This window comes from Dipodomys spectabilis, unplaced genomic scaffold (assembly GCF_019054845.1).
Source record: "Dipodomys spectabilis isolate Male_0828 unplaced genomic scaffold, ASM1905484v1 ptg000042l, whole genome shotgun sequence".
Classification (NCBI taxonomy): domain Eukaryota; kingdom Metazoa; phylum Chordata; class Mammalia; order Rodentia; family Heteromyidae; genus Dipodomys; species Dipodomys spectabilis.
The window spans coordinates 16,984,142-16,998,009 of record NW_024870719.1 but is presented as its reverse complement, the minus strand read 5'-3'; the positions used below and the strand labels follow the sequence as shown (position 1 = coordinate 16,998,009).

The window sequence follows — 13,868 nt, the reverse complement described above, 5'->3', positions numbered from 1 at the left end:
TGATATGCAGACATTGGATCTAAAGTCTTAAGAGAGAATCACAAAGGCACAATACCCAAATGACTCTTCATATGTATATAAAATAATAACATGCTGGAATGAACTCCAAAGATATGGAAACAAGGGACTTTTCTTTTTTTTTTTTTTATTGTCAAGACACTGTACAGAGGGTTACAGTTACATGAGTAAGGTAATGAGTACACTTCCTATTGAACATTGTTACCCCCTCCATTGTTTCCCCCTACCATCCTTTCCCTCCCTACCTTCCCCAAGGTTCTTTTTTTTTTTTTTTTTTGTGATTAAGTGATTACATAATTTCCCCAATTTCACAGTATTGTGGAATAATGATGCTCATTTAAAGTCACAATTCATTCTAACTTTCCTGGAGCAAATTGTCTATCACAGTCTATAACATATATCGGTGTAAACATGTTATACACCATACATGTGATCAGCAGCATGGGGATATTTAGTAGTGATTCGACCAGATGAGTGGGAGTTCTTTGTTTCTTAAGTCCTGTTAGTTTTGTCGTATCACCTAACATTTTGGATTTAGCATCCACTTATCAGGGAGACCATGTACCGTTTGTCTCTTTGCTCTTGGCTTACCTCGCTCAACATGATTCCTTCTAGCTCCATCCATTTCCCTGCAAATGCCATTATTTTGTCATTTCTAATGGCTGCATAATATTCCATTGTGTATAGATACCACAATTTTTGGATCCATTCATCTGTGGTGGGGCATCTGGGTTGTTTCCATATCCTAGCTATTGTGAACAGTGCTGCAATAAACATGGAGGTGCATGTGTCCTTGTATATTGGTTCCTGTTGTTCAGGGTAGATGCCTAGAAGTGGTATGACTGGGTCGTAAGGGAGGTCAATCTTTAGCTTTCTGAGGACCCGCCAGACTGCTTTCCAAAGTGGTTGTATAAGTGTACATTCCCACCAGCAGTGTAATAGGGTTCCTCTTTCTCCACATCCCCTCCAGCATTTGTCGTTGGCTGATTTGTGGATGTGGGACATTCTGACTGGGGTAAGGTGGTATCTCAGGGTTGTCTTTATTTGCATTTCCTTCACCACCAGGGATGATGAACATTTCCTCATGTGTTTCTTTGCCATTTTTATTTCTTCATTTGGGAAGTCCCTCTTTAGTTCCCTTGCCCATTTAGTAATTGATTTGTTAGGTTTGGGAGGGATTAGTATCTTGAGTTCCCTGTATATACAGGATGTTACCCCCTTGTCTGATATATTGCTGGTAAATATTTTTCCCAATTAGTTGGTTGTCTTTCTAGCTTGGTTGCGATAGATTTAGCTGTGCAGAAGCTTTTTATTTTAAGGTAGTCCCATTTGTCGAGTCTCTCTCCAATTTGTTGTGACCCTGGGACTCTGTTCAGGAAGTTCCTTCCTGTGCCTATTAGTTCAAGTGTCTCTCCTACTCTGTCCTGCAGTACTTTCAGAGATTCAGGTTTAATGTTAAGGTCTTTAATCCATTTTGAGTTGATGTTGGTGCATGGTGATAGGCTAGGGTCCACTTTCAGTTTTCTGCATGTGGCTGCCCAGTTTTCCCAGCACCAGCAGTTGAAGAGGCTGTGTTTCTTCCATTGTATGTCTTTGGCTCCTTTGTCGAATATCAGCTGGCTGTAGGCCTGTGGATTTATTTCTGGATCTTCTATTCTGTTCCATTGGTCTTCAGGTCTGTTTTTGTGCCAGTACCATTATTATAGTTATTATAGCTCTGTAGTAGAGTTTGAAGTTCGGCATGGATAGCCCTCCCATATTGTCTTTATCCCCTAGAATTGTTTTGGCTATTCTAGGTCTTTTGTTGTTCCATATGAATTTTTGGACTGTTTTCTGTATTTCAGTGATGTACATCATTGGGATTTTAATAGGAATTGCATTGAATTTATATATTAGTTTTGGAAGTATTACCATCTTTACTATATTAAATCGGCCTATCCAAGAGCATGGGAGGTCTTTCCATTTCCTAGTGTCTTCTGCAATTTCTTTAACTTTTTATAGTTCTCATTAAATAGTTCTTTTACATCTTTGGTTAGGTTAATTCCTAAATATTTTATTTTTTGGGAGGTTATTGTGAATGGGGTTGCTCCCTTTATTTCCCTCTCTTGTACATTGTCAGTGTACAGGAAGGCAACTGATTTTTGTGGGTTTATTTTGCATCCTGCTATTTTGCCGAAGTGATTTATGATTTCTAAGAGTTTGGGGATGGAGTTTTTGGGATCGTGAAGGTATAATATCATGTCGTCTGCAAAAAGGGATAGTTTAACTTCTTTCCCTATGCGGATCCCTTTAATGTCTTTTTCTTGCCTTACTGCCCTGGCTAAGGGTTCCAGGACTATATTGAGGAGGAGTGGAGACAGTGGGCATCCTTGCCTTGTTCCTGATTTTAGGAGAATTGGTTGTAGCTTTTCCCCATTAAGTATAATATTGGCTATTGGTCTGTCATAAATGGCTTTTATTGTTTTTAGAAATGTTCCTTCTATTCCTATTTTCTCCAGCGCTTTTAGCATGAATGAATGTTGAATTTTATCAAAGGCCCTTTCTGCATCTGTGGCGATAATCATGTGATTCTTGACCTTGGCTCTGTGATCTGTTGGATTACATTTATTAACTTACGTATGTTAAACCATCCCTGCATCTCTGGGATGAAGCCTATCTGGTCATAGCGTATAATTTTTTTTTTTTAATTTTATTTTATTTTATTTGAGAACATACTGTACAGAGGGGTTACAATTACATGGGCAGGATAATGCATACATTTCTTACCAAGCATTGCAGCCTCCTCCTTTGTTTACCCTTCACCTCCCTTCCCAGCCTCCCCCCTCCCTCCCACCCAATCATACCCCCCCACCCCCCCGCGTATAATTTTTTAATGTGTTTCTGGATTCTGTTAGCTAGAATCTTGTTAAGGATCTTTGCATCTGTGTTCATCAAGGAAATTGGCCTGTAATTCTCCTTTTTGGTTGGGTCTTTGCCTGGTTTGGGGATGAGTGTGATATTGGCTTTGTAGAATGAGTTTGGGATAGCTCCCTCCTTCTGTTTCTCAGAAGAGCTTGAGGAGTATGGGTATTAGTTCTTCTTTAAAGGTCTTATAGAATTCTGCTGTGAATCCATCTGGTCCTGGGCTTTTTTTTTGTTGGAAGACTTTTGATAGCTTCCTGTATCTCCTTGTAGGATATTGGCTTATTTAATTGGTTTACTTCTTTGCTCAGTTTGGGCAACTTGTATTTCTCTAGAAATGCATCTATTTCTGCCAGATTTTCTTCCTTTAGAGAGTATAACTTTTGAAAGTAGTCCGTTAGAATTGTTTGGATATCTTGGGTACGTGTTGTGATTTTTCCCGTGGCATCCCTAATCCTGTTAATATGGGTTTCCTCTCTTCTTTTTTTAAAATTAATCTTGCCAACGGGCCATCAATTTTGTTTTTCAAAGAACCAGCTTTTAGTCTGGTTTATTTTGGTTATAATTTTCTGATTTTCTAATTGGTTAATCTCTGCTCTTAATTTGGTTATCTGGCTTCGTCTAGTAACATTAGGTTCCATTTTTTTCTTGTTTTTCTAGCTGTTTTAATTGCAACATGAGATTATTTACTTGGTCGGTCTCCATTCTCTTGATGTGGGCACTGAGGGCAATAAATTTGTCCCTCAGGACTGCTTTTGCTGTGTCCCACAAGTTTCTTTGTGAGGTGTTTTCATTTTCATTGAGTTGTAGGAAATGCTTTATTTCTTCTCTGATCTCTTCCGTTACCCAGGCACTGCTAAGGAGTGTGCTGTTCAATTTCCATGTATTAGAGAAATTTCTGCGGTATGCTTTGTTATTGAGAGCTAGCTTGATTCCACTGTGGTCAGATAGGATACAGGTGATTATGTCTATCCCTTTGTATTTGCTTAAGTTCCTTGCATGAACTATGATATGGTCTATTTTGGAGAAAGTTCTATGAGCTGCTGAGAAGAATGTGTACTGTGTTGTGTTAGGGTGAAATACTCGGTAGATGTCAGTTAATTCCACTTGAAGTATGGCCTCACTTAATTCGGTAGCTTCTTTGCCAATACTCTGGTTGGTAGACCTGTCCTTTGGTGAGAGTGGTGTGTTAAAGTCTCCTAGTATTATCATATTGGGATCTATTTTATTCTGTAAGTTTGAGAGCATTTGTTTAACATACCTGAGTGCACCAATATTTGGGGCATATAAGTTGATGATGGTAATATCCTCCTCTTGGATTGTTCCCTTTATTAATATGTAGTGTCCGTCCTTGTCTTTCTGTACTGATTTTAATGAAAAGTTTATTTTGTCAGTTATCAGGATAGCTACACCTGCTTTCTTACTGGGGGCATTTGATTGGTAGATCCTTTTCCACCCCTTCACTCTGAGTTTGTTTGTATGTTTGGCTGAGAGGTGGGTCTCCTGAAGGCAACAGATGGATGGGTCTTGTTTTCTGATCCAGTCCTCAGTTCGTTTTCTTTTAATTGGCGAATTCAGCCCATTTATATTAAGAGAAAGTATAGAGAGATGCATTGTTGTCCCTGCCATTCCGTTTTCCTAAGTTTTTCTTCTTTCCTTTCCTCCTGTGCTTGCTCAGTTAGACTTTGAGTAATGCCTGTCTGGGGCAGGTCCCAGTTCTTGGTTGCTTTCTTCAGGTTGTGTCCCCCTTCTTAGAATTCTTTGTAATGCTGGCTTAATGTTTATGTATTCATTTAGTTTTTCTTTGCTATTAAAAGTTTTCAGTTCTCCATCGAATGTGAATGCTAGCTTTGCCGGGTATATCAGTCTGGGTTGGCAGTTATTGGCTCTCAGGGCTCGTATGGTGCTTTCCCAGGCCTTTCTTGCGTTCATTGTGTGGAGAGATCTGCAGTGATTCTAATTTTTTTCCCATCGTAGTATAGCTCCTTCTTCATTTTTGCTGCATGCAAGATTGTTTCCTTATTATTCAGATCTATCATTTTTACTATAATGTGTCTAGAAGTGTTTCTCCTGGGATCTTGCTTGTTGGGTGTTCTATACGCTTCTGTTATGTAGGTAAGATGTTCTTTTTTGAGGTGGGGAAAATTTTCACCTATTATCTTGTTGAATAGGTGTTGCATTCCCGTGCTCTGAAATTCCTCACCTTCGTCCACTCCAATTATACGAAGGTTAAATTTCTTGGCATTATCTGCTTGCTCTTGAATTTCCCTTTGGTTTGAGTGATTTTTCCATATCTGTCACTTTTTGGTCCAGCTGGTGTATTCTGTCTTCTGTATCTGACACTCTACCTTCCATTTCATTCACTCTGTTGACCGTGGCTTCTATTGTGGTTTGCATGGTGGAAATGGATCCCTTTATGGATTCAATGTTGGTTCTCAGAGTACTGATCTCACCTCTCAATGAGGTGAGATCAGTATGCATTACCTCTAATTTGGCACTTATCTCACTTCTTACTGAGGTTTGTGCAGCTTCTATTTTTGCATGCATCTCTTGTTTGATATCCTGTATCTCTTTTGGTAGTTCATCCTTGTGCTCTTTCAATTTCTGATCAATTTCTCGCTTTATTTATTGAGTTATTGCCTCCAGCAACCCTTGGATGTAGCTTTTGTCTTCCATTTCTGCTTTGCTCCCACTGGGGCTCTCCCCTGCGTGGCTGCTGGCTATTGAGGATAGCTTGCTGTCCTGGGTGGTGGTAAACCTTGTAATTTTTCTGTGTGATTTTCGCATGGGGGTTCAGGAGACTAATCTGCAATTTTGTTTTGATGTGTCTGTCTTTGCTTGGTTGCTGATTCTGTATTGGTAGAGAGAGTCTGTGCCTGATCTGGGTTCTGTTGGGAGCCTACTTCCAGCTGCTGGTCTGACCTACTTAGGATTCTCAGCTCTCTGCTGTCGATCGCTGGCAATTCCCGCCTTTGGAAGGGTTGAGCAGCCTAGACTGCTTGTGTTTGCTCCTACGGGTGCTCTTGGCAAGATCAGATGCTCTGGATGTACTCTCCCAGATGCTGGAGTCTGCTATGGGCTCCTGATGTGTTTTTGTTTGTTTGCTTTGGGCTGGTTGTGGGCTTGAACTCTAGGTTTGGGTGCTGTCCCTCAGCTCTTCAGCTCAAGGCTGGCACCATACCATTTGTGCCACAGCACCACTTCTGACCCATTTTGTTTTTGTGATGCTGAGGGATCAGATCCAAGGCCTCATGCATCCAAGACTATCACTCTACTGCTGAGCCGCCTTATCAGCCTGAGCTCCTGCTTACTATCAGGTGCTGGTGGCCTGTGTTGCCCAATTCCCAGCCTAGAGTATATGGGTGGGGTTTTGGTGGGGTTTGGGCTTCTCTTGTCCTGAGCCTCCAGGTCTTTTGTTGTAATAGGCGTGCTTTCAGGCGCCGGATCCCCAGGTCTGGTTCCGGCCCCCGACTGGAGCACGCTCGTTGGTCCTGTGCTGCTGTGTATACCACCTAGGTTATACTGTTGGTTGTCTTGACCCAGGGGCGCTGTTCCTGGCTTGGGCGTTTAAGCTCCCTTCCAGGGGCGCTCTTGCTCTAGCCTGGCCAGAGGAGTGTGCTCCACGGGCTGGTGGAGCTCGCGAACAGTTCCCAGTTTTAGTGGGTCCTGTGGTCCGGGTGTTGGGGTAGGGAGTCTGGGTCAGGGTCTGGGGATTCCCTCCACCTCTGGTCTCCCTTGAGGGATACACTGTCCCCTGTGGGGTACTCACCCTGGAGCTAGTTGTTTCTGTGTGGTGTAGGTCGTCAGTTGCTGTTGCAATTCGAGTTCAGTTGGGGTCTTTGCCGGCTGGGCTGGGCGGTGGTGGCTCTGTGTGATTCTTTTCTGTCTCTGCCTCTATCGAAGCTGTTGGGTCCACAGTGTCCACACTCAGGCGGCTTCTGCGTAGGTGATCCGCAGGCAGCCCTCTGTGCCTCTGGGACCCCGGCGGCCCCCTCCGGGTCTTTGCAACTGGCGGGTCTGACACCGGTGCCTCAGGTGGCTTCTGCGCGAGTTATCTGCAGGCAGCCCCCTGTGCCTCTGGGACCCTGGCGGCCCCCGCCGGGTCTTCCTGATCAGTGGGTCTGACATGGGTACCTCAGACAGCTTAGCTTCTGCACGGGTTTCTGCAGACAGCTCCCTTTGTCACATGTGCTGCCGGTGCCGGGCGGCTTTGGCGGGATGGAGCTTCTTTGCTCAGGTAGAAAGTGAGGGGTGGGGGTGGGATCTTCGTGGAGACTCCCGGCTGGTAGGTTTCTCTGTTTGTGGTGATCAGCAGTATCTCAGGCGGCTTCTGTGCGGGTGATCTGCAGGCGGCCCCCTGTGTCTCTGGGGCTCCAGCAGCCCCCGCCTGGGTGCGGCTTGGCGCACTGCCGTGCGGCCAGTGAAATTGGAGGAGGGGTCTTCACTCTTCTCTGTTCTGAAATTCTTCTTTTCCTCTCTTTCTTTTTTGTTATTTTCCACCTCCTGTTTTTCTCTGAGTGTTCGTCTTTTTGTTGTTGTCGGTCTCTTGGGGAGATTAAGCATTGGAACTCGAACTCTCTTTTTGGTTGGGGAGAGCTGTGGCGTTTCCCTACTGCCCTGTCGCCATCTTGGTCCCCCCTCCTCGGGACTTTTCTTAAATTTGTTTTTTCTTTCTGATGATTCCATATGCTTTATCTTACATATAGTGTATGTATGTGCATATCTGTGGGAGGGCCGGGGGGAGGGCCCAGAACCCGAGGAACAGGGATGAAAAAGTGCAGCAGTGGCAATGCACTGGACATTGATGAAAGTAAATTATGCAACTTGTGTGGAGATGGGAATGGGAGAAAACGAGGAAACAGACCACACTGTGTGAATGGAAATGTTATTACCTGATGCATGTAAATGTAGCCCTTCTGTATATCACCTCTATAGTAACAATAAATTTTTAAAAAATTTCTAAATAATTTAAAGCCCAGTACAGTGGCTTATACTTAAAATACTAGTTACCTAGGAGGCTGAGACCAGATTCCAAGCTAGTCCGAGCAGAAAAGTCCAGACTTTTATCTACAATTAACCAGTAAAAAGCCAGAAATGGAGGCATGGCTCAAGTGGTAGAATGCCAGCCTTGAGCAAAAATGTCAAGAAAGAATATAAGGCCCTGAGTTCAAGTCCGTCCCATTACAAGCACAAACAAAACAAACAAAAACGCCATTTATATATAAAGAAAATAAAGAAAAATAAAAACCTAAAATTAACTATTAGTTAAATAAAAAACACACTAGTCAGGTACTGGTGGCTCACACCTTTACTCCTAGCTTCTCAGGAGGCTGAGATCTGGAGATCACGGTTCAAAGCCAGCCAGGGCAGGAAAGTCCATGAGACTTTTATCTCCAATTAATCACCAGAAAACTGGAAGTAGTACTGTGGCTCAAAATGGTAGAGCACTAGCCTTGAGCAGAAAAGCTCAGGGATAGTGCCCAAGCCATAATTCAAGACCTACAACCAACCAAAAACAAAAAAAGAAAAAAGAAACACAACTCACCTCCATTTTGTAAGCTCCCATCAATAAATTCTTTAGTCTGAAGGTCAAAGACAATGTGTTAAAACAATATACATAGATTAACACAAATAAATCATAGTAAAATAAAATTAATGAAAAATAATTTAATACTAATTTAGATAAAAAAATTATTTATCTTGATTCTGCAATATAATGCTTGTTATAGAGCCACACACCTATAATCTTAGGTGCTGACCTGGAAGGATCAGGGCAAGACAATCATAAATTCAAAGTCTGCTAGGACTACACAATGAGAACTTACCTCAAAAAAATAAAACAAAAATTCAAGCACATCAAAATTCCATAAATATAACTAGTACAAGCTTATAGGAACTATAATTTTAAAGTTTCCCTAAACAATCCATTTCCTTTAAAAAAAAATCCCACAATTTTCAGCAATAATGAAGTAAAATTAAGAGATTCAAATTATGAATAAATTTAAATATTAAAATAGCAATACTTACCATAGGGAAAAAGCGTATTATATTTTCAACTGGATTATCAGCAATATCCAAGACTAAATATCTGAAAATGAAACAATTCATGATAAGCATACTGTTATGCATAGAAGAATTAACTTTGAATATTTCTTGGTAACCATGAAAAGAATGCAAAATGATTTTCAAAGAATGAAATTTCAAGAACTAGGTCACAGATTTTGTATTGCTTGAGGGCACAGTAAGTAAATCCTTAAACAGTACATAAAAATTTGATATTTTGGTATAAAAAATCCACATGGTGGGGCTGGGAAGTTGGCTCAGTGGTAGAGCGCTTGCCTTGCATGCATGAGGCCCTGGGTTCGATTCTCAGCATCACATTAAAAAAGAAAAAAGCCAGAAGTGGCGCTGTGGTTCAAGTGGTAGAGCACTAGCCTTGAGCTGAAGAGCTGAGGGACAGCACCCAGGCCCAGAGTTCAGGTCCCACAACCGGACCCAAAAAAAAAAAAAAATCCACATGGTTACCATAAGCAATAAAGAAACTGTCCATGAGATCCTAGAAAACAAAGACAAAAATGTGCCTGTGATTCTTAAGTCTTCTTTTTCTGTTTCTAGTAACTTCCATAAGTTCAGATGGCTATTCTCTAAGTGATCTTGTGACCCCTTCCAATAGATCTATACAGGACACACACACACACACACACACACACACACACACACAACTTAGACCTCCCTATCGATACCACCAACACCAATATTGCAGCAAGTCTGTATACATTACTGCATGCCTAAAAATTAAACACTAAAGACAAGCAGATTTTTCAATTAAAAACAAATTCTACCAATATAGTTCAGTGTGCTGGTACATGAGGATGCTAGTAGTATTCTCCAGAATAGTTTGGAGGCTGAAGCAGGAATACTGCTCAAATTTGAGGCCAGTCCCAAAAAACAAACAGCAAAACTGTAAACGCCTAGGGATGACATAGTTATACATGTAATAATCATGGAAACCATGGCAAATCAACATATAGATATACCTCATTCTTTCATTCTTTTTCATGGTTACCTTGTATTTTTGGATAGTGACCAGGCCCTGAGTTCAAGCCCCAGGACTGGAATTAAAAAAAAAAAGCAGAGCAATTAATATTAAGAGACGTAGATACAGGGTATCTCTAGAAAACATTAATAGTAGCTGCTTCCCAAGAGAAGTGGATGGCTTATATGCCCACTTACCTTTGTATAATATATATGATATATTCCTTCTAAAATAATTAAGAACTTCAAAGACTATTAAAACTATTAGAAGCTCAACCGCATTACAAGAAAGTAAATGAGAAAGTCAAAACTACGCATGCAAGACACCATTTTTACTCTGTGAGACAAGGAAAACTAAACTGTCATTCTGTCCTGCAGAGAAAGAAAACTAGAATAGGCCCTCTCATATGCTTTGTAGTAGGAAAGATAAACTGACACAACACACTGGACGATATCAAAGCTTAAGGCAAAGCTGGACACAGGTGGTGGCTCCTATAATCCTACTGTTTAAAAGGCTGAGACCTAGAGGATCTGTTTGAAGCCAGCCTAGGCAGAAAAGTCCAAGAGATTCTATGTCCAATTAACCAGTGAAAGCCAGACTTGAGGTATAGCTCCTGGCAGAGTGCCAGGGATGACCAAACACAAGGACTTGAATTCAATTCTGGCAGAAACCAACAACAAAAACCTCTTAAGGCTGTGTACAGGGGCTTAAGGCTGTAATCCTAGCTACTTGGATGGTAGAAATCAAGAATATCATGGTTCCAGTCCTGGCAAAAAGGGAACAAGACCATCTCTCTCTCAATCAATAAAAGTGACATGATGGTAAGTGCCTGTTATTCCAGGCACCTAGGATAGCAGTCTAGGATAGCAGGTCGGGCAAAAACATAAGACTTTGGCTGAGGGGCTGGGAAGGTGGCTCAGTGGTAGAGTGCTTGCCTTGCATGCCTGAGGCCCTGGGTTTGATTCCTCAACACCACATAAACAAAAAGAAAAAGGCCAGAAGTGGCGCTGAGGCTCAAGTGGTAGAGCGCTAGCCTTGAGCTGAAGAGCTTAGGGACAGCGCCCAAGCCCAGAGTTCAGGCCCCACGACTGGACCCCCCCCCAAAAAAAAAAAAAAAACCAAAAAGACTTTGGCTGAAAAATTAACTACAAAGAGAGTGAAAATACTCACATTCTTTTTTTGGGGTCCGGTCGTGGGGCCTGAACTCTGGGCTTGGGCGCTGTCCCTCAGCTCTTCAGCTCAAGGCTAGCGCTCTACCACTTGAGCCACAGCACCACTTCCGGCTTTTTTCTTTTTGCTTATGTGGTGCTAGGAATCGAACTCAGGACCTCATGCATGCAAGGCAAGCGCTCTACCACTGAGCCACCTTCCCCCTCACATTCTTATAACCAGCAATTCTACTTCTACAAATTTATCCTATCAGTATATTCAGATGGATTAAATGTCATGTAAAGAAGTCATTACAAATTATACACACACACACACAAACACACAAACATATGTGAATAAACTTTATTACTAATACAATGACTTCATAGTTTTCTCAAAAGAAAAAAAAATTAGGTTAAAAAAAAGCCATTGTAGGCTGGGAAGTTGGCTCAGTGGTAGAGCGCTTGCCTTGCATGCATGAGACCCTGGGTTCGATTCCTCAGCATCACATAAGCAGAAAAAAAAAGCTGAAAGTGGCGCTGTGGCTCAAGTGGTAGAGCGCTAGCCTTGAGCTGAAGAGCTGAGGGACAGCACCCAGGCCCAGAGTTCAGGCCCCACGACCGGACCAAAAAAAAAGAAAAAAAAAAGCTATTGTAAAAATGAAGTTTATGTTGGTCTGTGTCATCCCTTCAACATTTTCACCCACCTTTGATCCATCCCCTCCCTTCCCTTATTTTTCTTAATTTTGTGGTACATACAAGGAATTCTTGACAGATCAAGATGCACCATATACTAAGCCAGTTTGTTAAGTGGCAAAAAAAAAAAAGAAAAAATTCAATATATCCTACAAAATTAAGAAAAGTAAGGGAGGGGTGAGTTGGGAGACTATTGAAAGGGTAACACTGATCAAGAGGCACTGCATCTATAAACTCCTTTGTTGAATGGCAACTCCTTTGTAAAACTACTAAAAGATAAAATAAAGTTTATCTATAGGAACATGTTTCTAAATGTCAGGAACTCTGACAAGATAGTCAATGAAGTAACAGTAGATGCCTATTTTTTCAATTTTGCCTTTGAATCAGCATACATTAATAACAGGAAGAGTTTCACTGTGACAATTCCATATATACAATGTACTATGAGTACTTTCACCTCTGCATTGTACTTTCATTCCTTCCTTCTCTCCTCCCTTTTGTGAAGTGTGTGGTAGGTAGGTTTCCTCATGCTGTGCTTACTCTCCCACCAAATCCCTATATTCATGTCTCACCATCACTATCACTGCCATTTTGGATCTAGGTTTCACAAATGAGTGAAAACATCAGATATTTGGCTTTTTAAACTTGGCTCATCCAGCTTAATATGACCTATAGTTCCATCTATTTTCCTACAAATGATATAATTTGAACTCAGGACCTGGGTACTGTTCCTTAGCTTTTTTGCTCAAGACTGGCACCTTACAACTCAAACCACAGCTCCATTTCTAGCCTTTTGCTGGTTAATTGGAGTTAAGTCTTATGGACTTCTCTACCTAGTTTTAGTGGGTTTTTTTTTTTTTGAGGAAACACCATACATTTCCATGGTGGTTGCACGAGTCTACAATCCCAGAGCGTGAGGGTCTCTGCTCCACCTCCCTAGCCATCCACATTTTCTCTAGCATTTCTTTCTTTTCCTGATGACTAACGTTCTGACTGGAGTGAGACAGAACCTCAGTGATGGCTTGATTTGCATTTACATTGTAACTAGAGATGTCAAAACAGTTCCTCATGCATTAGCCCTTGGTATTTCTTCTGAGAGCATTTGTTCAATTATTTGCCCATTTATTAATCAGATTATTTGTTCTGCTGTTTAATTTTGGGGGCTGTGTATAATCCCTTATCTGTTGAATAGTGTCAAAGACTTTCTGCTGTTTTATGGGTTATTTCTCGATTCTGGTAATTGTTTCTTTTGATGTGCATAAACTTTTTAATTTAATCCATTTGTGAGTTCTTGCCCTTATTTCCCAGGCAAATGGAGTCCCATTCAAAAAATAACTACCCAGGGCTGGGAAGGTGGCTCAGTGGTAGTGCCTCACATGCATAAGGCCCTGCGTTTGATTCCTCAGGACCACATAAGCAGGAGAAAAAAAAAAAAAAAAGGAAGTGGCACTGTGGCTCAAATGGTAGAGTGCTAGCATTGAGCTGAAGAGGTGAAGGACAGCGACCAGGCCCACAGTTCAGGCCCCACGATCGACCAAAAAAATAATAAATAAAAATTATCCATACCTATGTCTTTCAAAGTTTTTGCTTAGATTTCCCATATGTCTTTTAGATCTTATATTATGATCTTTATCCACATGGAGTTGAAGTTTTACAAGGTGAGAGGTAAGGATGCAGTTCCAGGCTTCTTGCACTTGTCATTGAATAGGTTGTCTTTTTTCTAGTTTTTGGCTCCTTTGTCTACTATCAGGTAGTTGTAGCTATGCAGTTTCATTTCTGGGTTTTTTCTTCTGGCTCATTTTTCATTTTGTCTGTTCCTGTGCCACTGCCATCCTGTTGTCACTGTGGCTCAACAGTGTAATTTGAAGTACAGTACTGTAATTCTGGTGGTTTCTCCAGCTCTTTTTGCACCAGGATTACTTTTGCTATTCGTGGTTTTTTATGCCTCCATGACATTTTAGGATTTTTTAAATACTAGGATTTTGATGGGTATTACATTCAATCTGAAGGCTGTTTTTTGGTAGTATAACCATTTTCATGATATTAGTTCTGACAGTTCATACACAAGA

The 13,868-nt window shown here is 41.3% G+C and overlaps 1 protein-coding gene across 1 annotated transcript in view; it reads right to left on the bottom strand.

The window, feature by feature from the left end:
* The window catches only part of Styx (serine/threonine/tyrosine interacting protein), a 42,416-nt gene that overhangs the window by 15,089 nt on the left and 13,459 nt on the right, over nucleotides 1-13,868 (bottom strand). The window contains exons 5-6 of the mRNA XM_042677794.1: nucleotides 8,947-9,007; nucleotides 8,465-8,501 (exon numbers count right to left, since the gene is read on the bottom strand). Coding sequence (XP_042533728.1) covers nucleotides 8,465-8,501; nucleotides 8,947-9,007 — 98 coding nt within the window. The remainder of the gene's footprint in view (nucleotides 1-8,464; nucleotides 8,502-8,946; nucleotides 9,008-13,868) is intronic.